This window comes from Arvicola amphibius, chromosome 1 (assembly GCF_903992535.2).
Source record: "Arvicola amphibius chromosome 1, mArvAmp1.2, whole genome shotgun sequence".
Classification (NCBI taxonomy): domain Eukaryota; kingdom Metazoa; phylum Chordata; class Mammalia; order Rodentia; family Cricetidae; genus Arvicola; species Arvicola amphibius.
In genome coordinates this window covers 5,366,371-5,381,950 of record NC_052047.1, presented here as the reverse complement: position 1 = coordinate 5,381,950, position 15,580 = coordinate 5,366,371, and the positions used below count along the sequence as shown (strand labels likewise).

The 15,580-nt window shown below is 41.4% G+C and overlaps 1 protein-coding gene across 1 annotated transcript in view; it reads right to left on the bottom strand.

Annotated features, from left to right (window-relative positions):
- The window catches only part of Mapk10 (mitogen-activated protein kinase 10), a 295,793-nt gene that overhangs the window by 119,947 nt on the left and 160,266 nt on the right, over positions 1-15,580 (bottom strand). The window contains exon 4 of the mRNA XM_038328945.1: positions 15,509-15,580. Within this exon, the coding sequence (XP_038184873.1) occupies positions 15,509-15,574 (66 nt within the window). The 5' untranslated portion in view covers positions 15,575-15,580. The remainder of the gene's footprint in view (positions 1-15,508) is intronic.

Below are 15,580 nucleotides of genomic sequence, written 5' to 3'. Positions count from 1 at the left end.
CTGAGTGCAATCCTTTCCTCTAATAGAGCTCAGGCCACAAACTAGCATGCAGGTTCAACTTTTATTAATTAGGCAAATTTAAATTAAATACAATTGACTTCATTTTTCTCACTAATACCCAAAGTGCTACTATATTTAGTGCTAAAAACACTAAATTAAATACACATTGCACACTCTGTTTTGAGCGTGCTTAGATTTTACATATCTTGGCCATTGCATTTCCTAGTTATCTATGGGAAAGTTTTGTATGTCAATCATATTTGGTAATTAAAAAAACTGTCTTAAAATTCTGAATATTTACACGTAATATATAACGAAGAGCTACTACCCATTCTTAGCTTTTATTCATAAAAGCTCTTATGTCAGACTTTACTACACAAAAGATATGGACTCTATAGTTAGATGGTCCATACCATAACTAACTGCTTTCACGTGGCACGCACTGGTGAATGCCTGTGTAATACTTAGGCCTCTTCTTGATTATTTCATTTAGGTTTGAAACATGCATTCTTTCTGTGTATTCTTTCCAACAATGGAGAAACAAACAATCTTAGCCGGCAGACCTCCTTAGCTGCAGCACCCCCATGCTGGGGGCATTCAGTTAAGAGAGTCCTGACATGCTGTGTAAGGCAACAGTGACGAGCGATGACTCATGGCTTCCCTTTGAAACTTTGCTTGGTGGCCCTGCAGGAACTGGATATTCCCACCCAGCCCATCATTTTCCACACACATCACGAGGTTTCAATGTCCTGAGGAAGCTTTAGTCGGTGAAAACTCCACCTACCCTGCTTTGAGCCTAGAATTTAAGCCAAAGAAGTTTTGTATAATTTAACACATTAACTCTTTTGGATGTCAGTTCTCATACAATATGAAGGATTTAAACTGTTTTAGGCTCTGAACCTGTGAATTGACCACAGAACCATTTATCTTTTGAAATTTTTGTCATCTTATGTCTAAATAAAAAAGGTGAAATGGAAGTATCTCTTAGTCTGCACCTGAGCGGAAATAGGATCCAGACAGGACGGTGATGTCATAGAACACAATCCAGGCAGTATGGTGACGTCATGGAATATGATCCAGACAGGACGGTGATGGAAGGAAAACTGAGTGGGGATTATATGAGCTTAGCTAGAAGAATGTGCAAATCTACTGGAAGATTCTGGATGCCCCAGAATGGTAAGAAAGCTCTAGAACTAGACAGACATCACAAGCTGCATCCTATGTCTGTCACCAGGCATAGCAGCAGCATTTGGTACAGATGTGGGAACCACAAATATTGGTGTAAACTATGGATTGCTATCTGCATTGTCTAGAGAGGAAGCAGAAAACCTAGGTAATTTCTCAATGTAACCAAAGTCTTGAAATCTGGAAGGTAGTCCATACATCGTAGCATAGAAAATGAAACAAGACCTTCAAAAGCGGGGTGTTGTGAGCCTATTCCAGGGTGCAACCATGAGGTCCGGAGTTTGGGCAGAGGCTATGGACAACTGCAAGCACAAGAACACTGGTGTGCAAACTATCAAGGCTTTTAACCCAGTGCCACGCACAGCTCCCCAAACCGCTGTCACTTCTACTACAGACTTACTGTAGGGGTGGCGCAGAAAGCCCTGCTTCTTGCTAAGGAAGGTTAAAAACAACCCCAAATGGAATTACAATACTGAATACTTCTCATTTTCAGGATCAATGTGAGATGAGTGACACCTGCCCAACACGGCATATGTTATGTTCTGACCCTTTGTTGCACCCCTTAGTATTTGGAATATCGCAAAAAAAACTCAGCACGAGTTGGCTTTACCAACTCTAAACACTCCTTTTGTCTTCCCTGTCTTATTCTTCTGTTGATGAGTAGTGTTCCTAAAGTATGGCATGTGTGTTCAATCACACGTTTACCAATTACGTGTGTACTAATCACATGGATATAATAATCATGTGTGTGCCAACCACACATGTGTAATAATCACATACATATAAAGATCACATTGTTAAAAATCACATATGTACTAATAAACACATGTGTACAGATGACATGTGTACTGGTCACACATGTGTACTGATCACATATGTCTGTCACATAATAATGATCACACGTGTGCAATAATCATGTGTGCATAATTATCACATGTGAGTAATAATGACATACAGTAGACTTCCTATCCCAGGCTCCTGACTCCACGCAGCCACCATTATCCATTTGTAGGCATTCCTGTGGTTTTTCTGGCTATAATCTCCATTTTCCCATGAGAGCTGAACTGTCAGCACTTCAATACCTATTCAAGGAAGTTTAATAATTCTTACAGCTTCTTGTTCAGCCTCATCTAATCTATGTAATACTTATAGATGCCTAATCCAGTACTGATGACATGCTTTCTACATGACAATTACTAGGTTAGCACTGGCCATGCAGTAAAGACAAGACAAAGTTGCAAACCCTAAAATGACCATGGCAAAGTAGTTAAGTTCAGAAGGTACATTCTACAAGAGAACAAAGTAAATATTCTGGTAATAAACAGGAAGGAATAACCTATTGTCTGTATATAATCATCATTGATCCATTCAAATAGCAGTGTTGCTTCAAATACAAGAAGAAAATAACATGAATTCTATTTTGTAAAGACATGGCTAGCCATGTTAGTCATGTTTCTGTTGCTAGCATAAAATACTCTACTCTAGCAAACACAGCTCTCATTTTAAAGGGAATAAGAGATATTTTATTTCAGAGCCATTTTGAGTGAACAGGGTCCAGAAACGACCTACTTTCATTAAAATGTAAAATGAGCTATAAAACTGATAAAACTGGTAATTCATGATAACAAAGAGTTAAATTGGATTGCAAAATAACAAATAATTTAAAATTTTTGGAGTTTGTATAAACTAAAGAAAAATTTTACAGTAACTCCCTACTCGTCCTTCTTGGACCTTACTTCTTATCTCCTGCCCACCTTACAGACTCCCTTGGGCATCTTTTTTCCTTTAAACTCTCATGAGTGTAGAAAAGTGTCCTTTTTATACAAACTAGTCCTAAAATTCCTTTAAGGCTTATAGACAAACATCTCAGTTTGGCCTGAATCAGGACCTTACAGTTTAGGTGAAATCCTCAGGCTGCTTAGTCTACACATCCTCTGCCGCCAACACTCCTGGGGATGTATGATGGCGGTCATCTTCAAGAACTGTCGGTGCCTTCCCTGTCTGTAATTTTAACAGATCAGTTCTTTTCAACATGGATTCTGTGTTCCCTTACTCATGTTTTTCTAGGCAGAAACACGCTACACCTGTGAGTGCCACCGACACCACGTTACTGGCCATAAGCTGCGGGCATGCAAAGCTTTTATTGTGATCAGCTCAGTTGTAATCACCTGTACTCCAGGAACACCCCCTCCTCTATTCATTGATAAGGACTGGCCCGTGCTGCTGCTGACAACTCCCAGGCCGGGAACACTGGGCTGGGAACCTTTACAGGTGGAACTTCCGTGGTTTTGGGGGGTTTGTTTGTTTGTTTGTTTGTTTGTTTGTTTTAAAAAATAGAGCTGAAACTATCACTGAGGCAGTGTCAGCTCTGCACTCAATATCTTGGGAAACCTTGCGCATGCCTTTTTTATTCTTTATTATTTATATCCTATGTGGTTCCATAAAGGATTTGGGCAGCTCACTGCAGAGGCTAGAGGAACAAACAACGAAAGCACTAAATCCAGTTTCGAGCAGAAACGCAGCAGGCTGAACGATGACAAGAATACCAGAAGACTTCAGTTATCAACGCCCACCACCTTGAGCATAAAAGTTAGCGTCATGCTCTGGAATGTCAAGGAGAAACTAGTGGTCCAGGACAAAACCACAATGAGCAGCAAGTTTTATTAATCTAATTAATCTAATAAGTCTACCAAATAAGTTAAAAGAATGATAATATTTCTCTAGTGCTTAATGTTAGGGAGAATATATTCTGAAGTTCTTAACTTTGATCTGGAATCAAATAATAGTCAGCAAATCCAAGAACTTGTACCGGGGACTCAGAATTATGTGTCATATTTCTTACTTGATATGAACTCTCAGAGGGCCCAGGGGATACAGGTAGAGTAATATTACTACCTACAGTAGTAATATATATAATAAGTAATATAATAGATTTCCTACTATGGGTACACTCTTTATTGTATCAAATACTTTTAAAGTTTACACTGGAAACAAATCTAGGAGGTTCCCAGAGACACGAATTAGTAATCAGAACTAGAAATTCATGAGCACGTGAGTTAGAGTCACCCAATCCGACATTCTTACAAACTGAAATAGTTCAGCTAGAAAGGAACTTTGCATAGTGAGGTGGTTATCTAAGAACGAGGCGAGCTGAAGAACAGCACCTCAGCCAGTCCAGAAAACAGCAGCTAACAGGTCTTCACTACACTCATTTCCTGGCTCTCTCCATCTGGAGTCTGGAAGGACTGGCCATTAAACAAGCTCCAAGTTGAAACCTATCCTGTGTCAGCCATAGACGGTGAGTTTTCCAAAGCCACCATGAAGTGTGAAGGGCTTGGTTTCATTCACTATAAAATATTGAGCACACCCCGCTGCCACACAGTTTTAAAATCCCTGTAGACATTTAATCCCCAACTCGGTAGGAAAAGTCAGGAGTCACTTTAAGTGGATTAACCACTGGTAGACAATTCTTTAGAAGTATCCTTTGTACTTTAAATTATCTGCCCAATGTCATGGCTCTGCTTTTGACACAGATGAAATCAGCATTTCATTTTATACGCTGGGAGATGGAGCTCGTCCACGACGCCATTGCAGGGTCATCCCAGAGAGCTAACAGAAAGCACTAACCACGCCCTTCCTGGGGCAAGGAGGCACACCTTGACTCCATTTTAAATCTGAATCAAATCATCTGTCCAGGAGATTTAGAGTGAGAGGCCTGAGGTGCAGTACTTTAAAATGGCAGTAGGTTTCCTTTTGAGAAACATGTTCCCATTGTTTCTCAAAGCGTGAGTCCTTAGAGAGAGTCTCATTCTGGAATCTATTTCACTGGGAGCCTAGCTGGCCCAGAGATGTTGCTCTGTGGAATCAACAGGTTGTGACAAATTAACAGTATAGCAAAACTGTTTACACTAATCTTCCACTTAGTCATTGTTTTCTACTGTATGAAAGAGGCATTTGAAGTCATCAACGGTAGTGCAGTGTGGCCTCTGTCTGCCCTGTCTCTCTGTGTATGAAGGGAGAAAATGAGAACCACATGTAGTTTTCTGAGCAACAGGTTAGTATTAGTTCATGAACTGTGTTGAGTGACTAACAGATCATTGAATGTAAGAATCAGTTTTCTCATTTTTCAAGGGAAAAATTCTAGAGAGACAACTTCCACAATGAATAATATTGAGGCTCTGCATGAAGACAGCCTGCTTCAGAATCCCGCTACAAAACCTTCGGTGACATCATTATAACCCTGGCCTCAGTGTTCTTATACACAGAAGGAAAGACATAGCCTACTCTTCATCAGAGAGGCATTTACATGGGATGATCTGTATAAGTTTCTTAACTATTACATAGATATCATAACTATGATAGAGAAGTTGTGTAACGTTTAGAGCTATACTTAAAATGTTTTAGCCGAAGTTCATCCAACTTTTAAGCCATACTTAAAGCCAAACACACCGTGTTAGAGGTCTAAAATCTAGAGAGATAGCAGGATTGAAAAGAGTCAAACAACATATTCCATTTTTCATTTCCACTTGTGTGGTGGCTGGTGTTCCAAGAGTCCACGTGTGTGCGGTTGGCTGGGACCATGTTAATGCTGACCTATGAGGAAATGCAAAGTGTCGGCTAACTGCAGAAGTAGTTTTAAAATGATGCACATTAGGAAGTTAGCACTCAGTGAGTAGGGACACTTGCTTCCTACCTAATGATTTGAGTTCAGTTCCCTGGAAACCACACCATGAACACAGACACGTCACTGCCAAAATGTTGTCCTCTGACCTCCACACGCACACTGTGGCATCTCTCTCTCACACACACACATGCATGCTCTCACACACACACGAGAGAAAGAGTTCATAAATAAAATGTCATTTTAAAAACGTAAAGTGATGCCTCTTGCCTGCTTATCTTTTTTCTCTCTGTAGGATCCCAGAAGCTACAATATAGAATAACAGGAACTTATATTTCTTAGTCCTGGAAAGATAAGAGGCCTTCCCAACATGCCTAAAAAATCCACACTATAAGACATAAACTTTTAAGGTTTTATGCATATGGAATCTATACCATAGGAAATAGACTAAGTCTATTTATTAATAAATATAATGATATAATAATAAATACAATGTGGTTGTAAAATAAATATATTATAATAAATATAATGTGATGGAATTATTAAATAATAATAAAATAAATATAATATAATTAATAAATAACAATCTATTTATTAATAAACAACTGTTTATTGTGCTCTCAAGTCATACCACATGACCCCTAAGAACACAATCCTCCTGCACTCATGGTGCTGAACATTAAGTTGCTGAATAGAGAAGCAAACGGAGTGCTGAGCTCAGTGGCACTGCCCATTAATCTAGAACACTGAATTCTATCCATACCTCTCACTGTATACGCTCCCACCTTGTCTGTGGTAAAGATAAAGGAAGAATGAATGAGAAACACTAGTTGCTATTATATAATTAGAGCCAGGACAATAAACAGCAACCAGTTACTAAACTAAAAACTTTCTTGTGTGAGAGTTAAAACGCCACTTGGTGAAAACGTCTCTAATGAGTCAGTCTGGGGTTTCCTAACGTCTCTCTGAAGGCTGTCTCTATGCTTTTGGTGACGAACGTTTAGAGTTTCTCTGTGCTACATCCAAGAATCTGGAACTTGAATATGTTATCACATATACAACACACAGCTGGGCCCCATGTAGAACTATTTGCTGTTTTCTTTCCTGCACCTGCATGGCCTTGTAAAGATGCAGTTTATGTCTCAGTTGGTAGCTCTCTGTGCCAAAAGATCTTATGTATCTTCTAATCTGTTTTGATTACTCATTTGTCTATCATTTAGGTATTTGTTGTAGCACTGGACTCTTGAGGTCACTAAGGAACTTGCATGTTCTGGAAACAAGCCCAGACCTTCTTTAACTTTTGAGAAAATAATTTTGGTGAATTCCAGATGGTGGCTCTGAACTCCATATACAACCCGGGATAGCTTCAAAGTTGTCACCTTCCAGCTTCAGCTTTCCAAGTAACTGGAATTATAGGGGTGTACCACCATACCCCAAGTCTTCGGCCACCTTATATATTTATGTGTTTCAGAGCTGGGGACATAGCTCACTGAAAAGACACACTGGCCTAGTGCAAGCAAGTTCCCAAATTCAATGTGCAGCTCTGAAAATCAACAATAAAATGCAGCCCTACAGGTGCAAAAGTACTTTGACCTTCTGTGAATGTGTTAGCAATACATAGATAACCAGTTATGTTTTAGAGAACATGAGCTCCCAAGTATATAAACTTGCATCTGCTGCTGGATTTAGAACTTGGAACCAAAGTGCTGGTGGACGTGCATGACCAACATAAAACTATAGCCACTCCTGGTCATGTCCTCAACCCCAGAAGATCATTTTTCAGTGAAACAAAGGCTATACCTTCATCTCTATTTGCATTATCTGCTCTCACAAGGATAATAAGCATTAAAATAGCACAACTAACGTAAAGACTCATTACATATGACCACAGTGTAGACTAAAATGAAATCTGTGTGTTTTGCTTGTCTCTTAAGAGAGCATTATTGCAGATGAGCCATGCATTGAAGCTATGGACAGTTCCAGGATATTTCATAGAACTATAAAAATATGCAAGCCACGACTTTATCCAGTCTGACTGAAACTTCAGTCATAATTAAACTTACAATACCAAGCTGTATTCACAACCAAGTTAAGCTCATTCCACAGGAAGCTAAAATCTGATCTGTGTTTAAGTGAATCAAGTACATTTTCAAAACAAACCAAAACAAAAATCCTCACAGTTTCAAAACTGAGTCCTTTAACTTCTCAGTATTCTTGGGCAGTAAAACAGTCTATTAGAGATGTCTCATGGGTTTTGTTTTGTTTTATTTTAGAAAAAAATGCCAGGATATAGGACAAAAATGGAGCACTAAATTTACTACAGCCATATTTCCATGTAGACACAAGAGAAAATATCATAAAGCAATCCATGGCTCATTCCTAGATAAAGACGAACCTTCACCTAGCATTGGATGGAGAAAATGACAGAGCCCCACATAGGAGCACCGGACTGAGCTCCCAAGGTCCCGATGAGGAGCAAAAGGAGGGAGATCATGAGCAAGGAAGTCAGGACCGTGAGGAGTGCGTTTACCCATTGAGACGGTGGGACAGATCTAACGGGAGACCACCAAGTCCAGTTGGAATGGAACTGATGGAACAGGGGACCAAACTGGACTCTCTGAATGTGGCTGACGGTGGAGGAGGACTGAGAAACCAAGGACAATGGCAATGAACGTGAACTCTACAGCATGGACGGGCTCACTGTGAGCCTTGTCAGTTTGGTTGCTCACCTTCCTGGACTTAGGGGGAGCTGGGAGGACCTTGGACTTAACATAGTGAAGGGAACCCTGATGGCTCTTTGTCTTGGAGAGGGGTGGAGTGGGGGTATGGGAGGAAGGGAGGGGAGGGAAGGGGGAGGAGGAGGGAAGGAGATGGAAATCTTTAATAAAAAAATGAGGAAGAGAAAAAAAAAGAAACAAAGAAACCTTAAGACATTGGAGATATTAAACACCATGGGAGAGCTACCAAGGAGAATTGTAGGTATGAAAAAAGCCATCCCAATAAAAGATTAAAGATTGGCCAAAGCAATTGGCAAGACCTACAAGATCTTCCAGCACATATCTGGCAACTGATGTTTTTAGTGGTATCATGTCACCGTGCCTTTTGTGATTCTCCGTATCTCTAGTTCTGCTGCATGTAGCACACATATTTTAAACATTTATGTAAAAACCTTTTCTTCCCCTCATAGCAATCAATAACTGCTTTTTAAATTTTGTCTTAATTTTGTTCCCAATCAAAATACTGCATGCCAACTAAAGTTATTAAAATATTTATAATGGCTACTTCAGAGAGAATAAATGAATGTTCTGAGTGATGATCTTGATGAGTGATAATTCTTTCATTCATATTCTATCTCTGTCTCTCTAGCTCTCCTTCTCAAATAAAAATAAGCTTTTAGATAATAAAAATAAAAAATATTTATATTAGCGTTTGTATAGTTGTTAAGCCCTCAAGCTCTGAAATAAGACACAATTTAACTTCAACTTCTGAAAATAACTGGGGTTGTACAGACAAAATAAAGGAAAAATCATGGTCATTTTTTTCATTTTATTTTGTATTGGACATTGACAGATTACAATTGCTTATATTTATGGACTATAAAATGATGCTGTATGCATATAAGGCAGAATGAGTAAATCAAGCTAATTAAAATATCTATAAGGAGTGTTGACTAGAGGGTGAAATCAGTCTCAATGAGCAGTCATTAAATTCAGGAATATGTCCTTGACATAAAGTACAAAAGTTTTGGTGGTACAGGCCAAAGGAAAACAAACTCAGCTCCTTAATTTCTTAGACCAGTTCCTTAATTTTAAAGTCCACTTAGATTTATAACCTGTTGATTAATTTGTATGTAGGGTACGTATGTTTATGGGGCGCACTGTGCACAAGTGTGTGTGCATACGTAGAGATCAGAGGGTATTATTAATACATCAGGGTATCATTGTTGTTCAGGGCCTAGGGACTGAGTCACTCACTGGCCTGGGACCTCCCTACATTGGCTGGACCGGTGATTAGTGGTTTTCAGGACTCACCTACCTTCTCCTCCTCTCATCTTGCCACAGATCAGACTCGAAGCACAAGCAGAGCACCTGGCTTTGTGGGTTAGCACCTGGCTTCTGTGGGTAAGCACAGGCCACCACGCCTGGCTTGGTGAGTTAGCACAGACCACCATTCCTGGCTTCTATAGGTAAACACAGGCCATTGTGCCTGGCTTTGTGGGTTCTGAGGACAGAACTTGTGACTGACTGCTTTACTGACTGAGCCATCCTTCAGACCCAAGTGACTAATTTTAACTCTTGAGACCCAGGCTCTCCCCAAATCGTGAAATCCCTTAAGATTATTCATAAGCAATTTAAATATCAGTGTACCATTAGAGACTTCATAACTACTAGGTGTTAAATTAATAATGATTGTGATTAGTAAAACAGCAAAAACCTGATCAAGGCTAGAAGCACACTCCTCCAAGAGATAAGATGCTGAGAAATTAGGTTTCACAGACAAGCACACAAATTTCTCCCCAGGAGACATTTCACGGTTGTCTTTCTACTTTAAAGAACTCAAAACTATGTATTGAACATTTGCTGGATTAAAATAAACTGAGCTTGAGAATCAACGTTGAGATGTCCTGACTTTGTCCTCACCTCAGGATCCCTGCGTGGGGCAAGGATAGCCCTTCATGTGCTCCTTGCTTAATATTGTTTATGCTGGTTGTAATTCTAATATACTTGATATCTGTTCTTAGTATATATAGTTTTGTATTGGGTTTGGAACTCTCTTATTTAGAAATAAGGGGGAGGTGATGAGGGACCTCCCTCAGTCAATAGCCTTTAAGAGGACCAGGTTGGGGCATGACTTAGGGACCAAAAAGGCACGGTCACACCCAGCTCTCTTTCTCTTGTTCCCATGCTCCACACCTTGATGTCGGAACCCCGTTACTGTTCCTTGAGTTTTTCCTTTTAATAAAGAAAAACCTTAGAATACTCTATTTGAAGTTAACTTGGGATTATTTGACTCACTTTCAGCATCATCTCTTGTTCCCCTCTGTATGCTGTAAATACCACTGGTGAATAAAGAAACTGCCTTGGCCTATTGATAGGGCAGGACTTAGGTAGGCAGCAAAAACTAAACTGAATGCTAGGAGAAAGGAGGCAAAGTCAGAAAGAAGCCATATTGCCCTGCCAGAGACAGATTAAGGTCGGAACTTTACCCCGTAAGCCACAACCATATGGCAATACACAGATTACTAGAAATGGTTTAAATTAACATGTAAGAGTTAGCCAATGAGAAGCTAGAGCTCATGGGACAAGCAGTGATTTAAATAATATAGTTTCTGTGTGGTTATTTCGGGGCTGAGCAGTGGGGGGAGAGCGGGAAACAAGCGTCCCTCCTCACAACAAATTGGCGCTGGAAACGAACAAACAGCTCCTGCTGCAATCTGTACACCTGAGACTATCACCCCCACAGGAGGTAACAGGTGCTTCAGATGCCGGCAGGTGAAAGGGACGATTCCAGTTCCTAATCACTGTAAATAAATTCACTAAATTCACTGTTCAAGTCCTGATTCGTCGTCTTCTTCTTCTTTTTTTTTTTTTTTTTGGTTTTTCGAGACAGGGTTTCCCTGTAGTTTCTAGAGCCTGTCCTGGAACTAGCTCTTGTAGACCAGGCTGGCCTCGAACTCAGAGATCCGCCTGCCTCTGCCTCCCAGAGTGCTGGGATTAAAGGCGTGCGCCACCACCACCTGGCTCTGATTCGTCTTCTGTATGAATCGTGTTGCCACTGCCTTGTGCGACCCCACATCTCTGGCTCTATTGCATGCAGCCTGCATGTTTTAAACCTTCATAAAAAGGCTTTTTCTTCCTCGTGGCCATCAATCTTTTTTTTGTTTTTAATTTTGTGTTAATTTGATTTCCAGTACCTCTTATTTTAGAGCAAAGGAGCAAGGAGTGAGGCACCAGCTTCCTTGCGGACTCCAGGCTCTCTTGCTTAGACTGCAGCCTGCGGAAACCAGCGTGCATTGGACACAGCACTTCCAGAAAATTAAGACGCCAGCAGGGGACTGCCTGTGGACTCAAGCCCTATTTCCTCCTACTGTAGAAATGTAATGTGATAATTTTACATCTCTCTCTTCTATTCCTACAGCTCTGCCTCTCCTTTACTTCTCTGGGAATAAGAGTTCCAGAAAAGAACTCCAATGGAGCTCTGTGCGGCCTCGCTCACTCACAAGTGAAACGAGAGGGCTCTGTATGCCTGCTTGCGCGAGACCAGCGCTAAGGAGGCTGACCTGTTTTTCAGGAGGGGTCAAGAAACTGAGCCCTTCATATTCCCCAGGCAAATCTTATCATTTTTGTATTGTGAAAACAGGAGTTGTTATTTCATGTCTTCCATACCAAAGAAAAGTTTCTTACCAAATTAAAAAAAAAACCTCTCCTGCTGGCAAGGCCTTAGACAACAAGTAATATAATAGCCATTATTAATCTATTATTTATACTTGGTGACACATTTGTTAATGAAAGGTATTCTTAGACAGTCAGAAAATCTCATATTATTCAGATGATTTGATAAGATTTTTAGTTAAAACAACAATAAACGTGTATATTTTTGTTGCCACATAGCATCTGGAAATGTTGGTTCTCCATGGATTCCTACAGACGTTCCAAAGACTGAAATGCGGAGCGATGATAATGTCCAGGCTGAAGCCAAGAGCTGGAGATGGCAGACACATTTGATTACTAATCACAGTTATCTAGGATCTTTGTGTAGTATATAGGAGCAGAAATTAAGATGCAACCACCCCCGGCTGGCGGCCAGAATAAACGCTCCAGAATAGGAAAGCCTGTGAGACGCCCTGGGGAAGATGTTCCCAGGGGACAGCTTGAAGGTAACCCCACCTTGTCACTCTAGCTCTGAAAAGAAAGACACTGCTGTCTTCATTACTAGAGAAGTAAAGGAGAGGCAGAGCTACAGGAACAGAAGAGAGAGATGTAATATTACCAAATTTCATCTCTACACTAGGAGTAAAGAAAATGCTTTGAGTATACGGCAGTCCCCTGCTGGTGTCTAGCTTTCTGAACGTACTGGGGACAATGCTCGCTTGTCTTCTGTGGGCCACAGTCTAAGCAAGACAACCCGGAGGCTTGGGCTTGCTCGTTTTCCACTCAGGGATCACGGGTTCAACTGAGCAGACAATCCAAAGCCTGATGAATTGTTCTTTCACAGAACACGTATTTGGAGGAGAACATGTGAGTGCTGGAGCCTACCGGAGAATGGGAGACAAAAACCCCAGGTGTGCTCAAAAGCCATGGGACCAGTGGGGACAAGGAGGAAGGAGCTGCTCTTGTACCGGCTCATTCTTATGTTAAACTCCCATCAAGACATCTTGGGCTACCAAACTGGCATTACAGAGAACAGAGGTAGAAGAGACATGCAAAGTTATGTCAGTGAGATATCTCGTGTGGACTGGTTCCAGCAAAACTCAGAAGAATGTTTCTGACTAAGTGCGAAAAAGCATTTTCTGACGGGAAGAGAAAAGCAGCCGAGCACACCAGCCACACACTTAGTAAGACAAATAAGGTAGGTGTGGAGGAGGGGAAAGAAAGGCGGGGAAACTGGATGGGCAGTAGAGAATCTCAGGGGAGCAGTTCTAGGGAGCTAAGTAAGAAAGGCTTTAGAATGAGTGTTCGGGGCTATGTCCCATGACATTCAAAGACATTGAAAGATTTGGGGGATGTCTTGTTTTGTTGCTAGTAACCTAACTCGAAGGCCACTCTCACAGGTATTTTGAGGATAAATCATTTAGGGTTGGGCAAAGGCAGGTGCTCTTAGAGTAATTCAGTCAGGAGGAGGTATCTTGGGTCACAGGGGTAGCAGAGATGGTGAGAGAGGGTGACCGTGCAGACACGTGTAGCATTAAGTCTAGCAGAGAGTGTGCTAACAGATTGAATGTGGGGTGTGGCTCATAAGATGATTCCACAGTCCTGCTCTAACTGGATAGAGTCAGAACTTCCTGAACAAAGACAATGGGAAGAATAAGGTAAGAAAGATTAGGTGTTTTGTTGTCTCTGGGGACAGTTCTGTAGGTAGCTCAGGCTGACCTTGAACTCAGGGTGCCCCTGCCTCAGCCTCCCTAGTGCTGGGGGTTACAGGTGTAACCACCCCACTATCTAAGTATTGAACTTAAATCGGTATTGTTTGGTTATGCTTTTTTGACATCTAATTGGCTATGCCGAACCAAGCAACTGTGTGCATGAATCTGGTCGTAAGGGGAGGTCTGGCCCCGAATCCCAATTGGGTGATGCTCTAGCAGTGTTTTCAATGTTTGCAAGTACAAGTTCATCGAATTCCTGTAACAACTCTCAGAAGTGGCTGTTATTTATTTCACCCTTTTAAAAATTAGGAAACTGAGGCACAAAAATGTTGAGGCACTCACAGTGGCAAGCAAGTGACTACTGAGTGGTACCTCGGTGTTTCCTACTATGCCCTCTGCATCTAGAGCTCTTGTTAGAGAAAAGTCCCCATCCACAGGCTTGAGACTCAAGCCCTGTGACAGCTGAGTATAAGGTGAGGCCACACAGTCAGTCTTAGAATGCTGCTCAAAACCTTTGCTTTGCCGGAGGAATCCTACTCACGCTCAGGGAGAGTGAGCAGCACAGAAACTAAGTAAAGCAAAAGCACTATTCCTTTGCAGTGGAGAGAGTTGTATAAAATAGTAGATGAGGCAGCGTCACCTCTTAAACCTGCTTTCGGTGGGCACGCGCCACTTCATTCACAGCTCAGCTCAGAGAGAAGCAGCAAGCAGCACCCACAGACATCCGATCTGCTTGGGAATACAGTTAGTACACAATTCCTCGCCAGACCTCCAGCAATCCTTAAGAGTAAAGGGGAGGATGACAATAAGACCCAGACAGGTACTTTAGGCTAGGACATTTCTATACACAACACCCATGTGACAGCATTTGTATGAATACAAGAGCGCACAGATTTACTGGCTTCACACAAACACCAACCATCGTGGCTACCTTCGTGCTCTCCCTCTCTGGGCCACTGACAACATCGCTGGGGTTGTTGTTTTGTTTTCTAACTACTGTAAAGACAACTGCATGTCACTTGTAGGTGACAACAGGCAGTCATTGGAGATGCTGCATTCGGGACTCCTCCACCTTAGAGAAATGAGCAGCAATGTATGTTCCTGGTGCTGGGATTATCAACACCACATTCCAAGGATTTGGACAGAAATCTGACTAGAAATCACTTTACAGATTAATTAATGATGAACCTGTTCAGAAAGTTTATTAATTTCTAATAACAAGAAAGGGGGGAATGTAAGGATTCGCTGTTCTTTCCCAGCACTTTTAGCATTGCATGAAGACAGCCTTGGCGTGGTTCACATGAAACAGCGTTACATGAGGACAGCCTTGGCGTGGTTCACATGAAACAGCGTTACACAAGGACAGCCTTGGCGTGGTTCATATGAAACAGCATTACATGAGGACAGCCTTTGCGTGGTTCATATGAAATAGCGTTACATGAAGACAGCCTTGGCGTGGTTCACATGAAACAGTGTTACATGAGGACAGCCTTGGCGTGGTTCACATGAAACAGCATTACACAAGGACAGCCTTGGCATGGTTCACATGAAAATTGAACGGCAGAAGTGAAATACAAGGGAGTGTACTGTACCTTGTTTTACCTGTGAGGAACACACACCTGACAAAAGGCGATTTTCACGTCCAAGGCTGGTTCACTGCAGTAGTATAGGAAATGGAGGCTCATAAATAC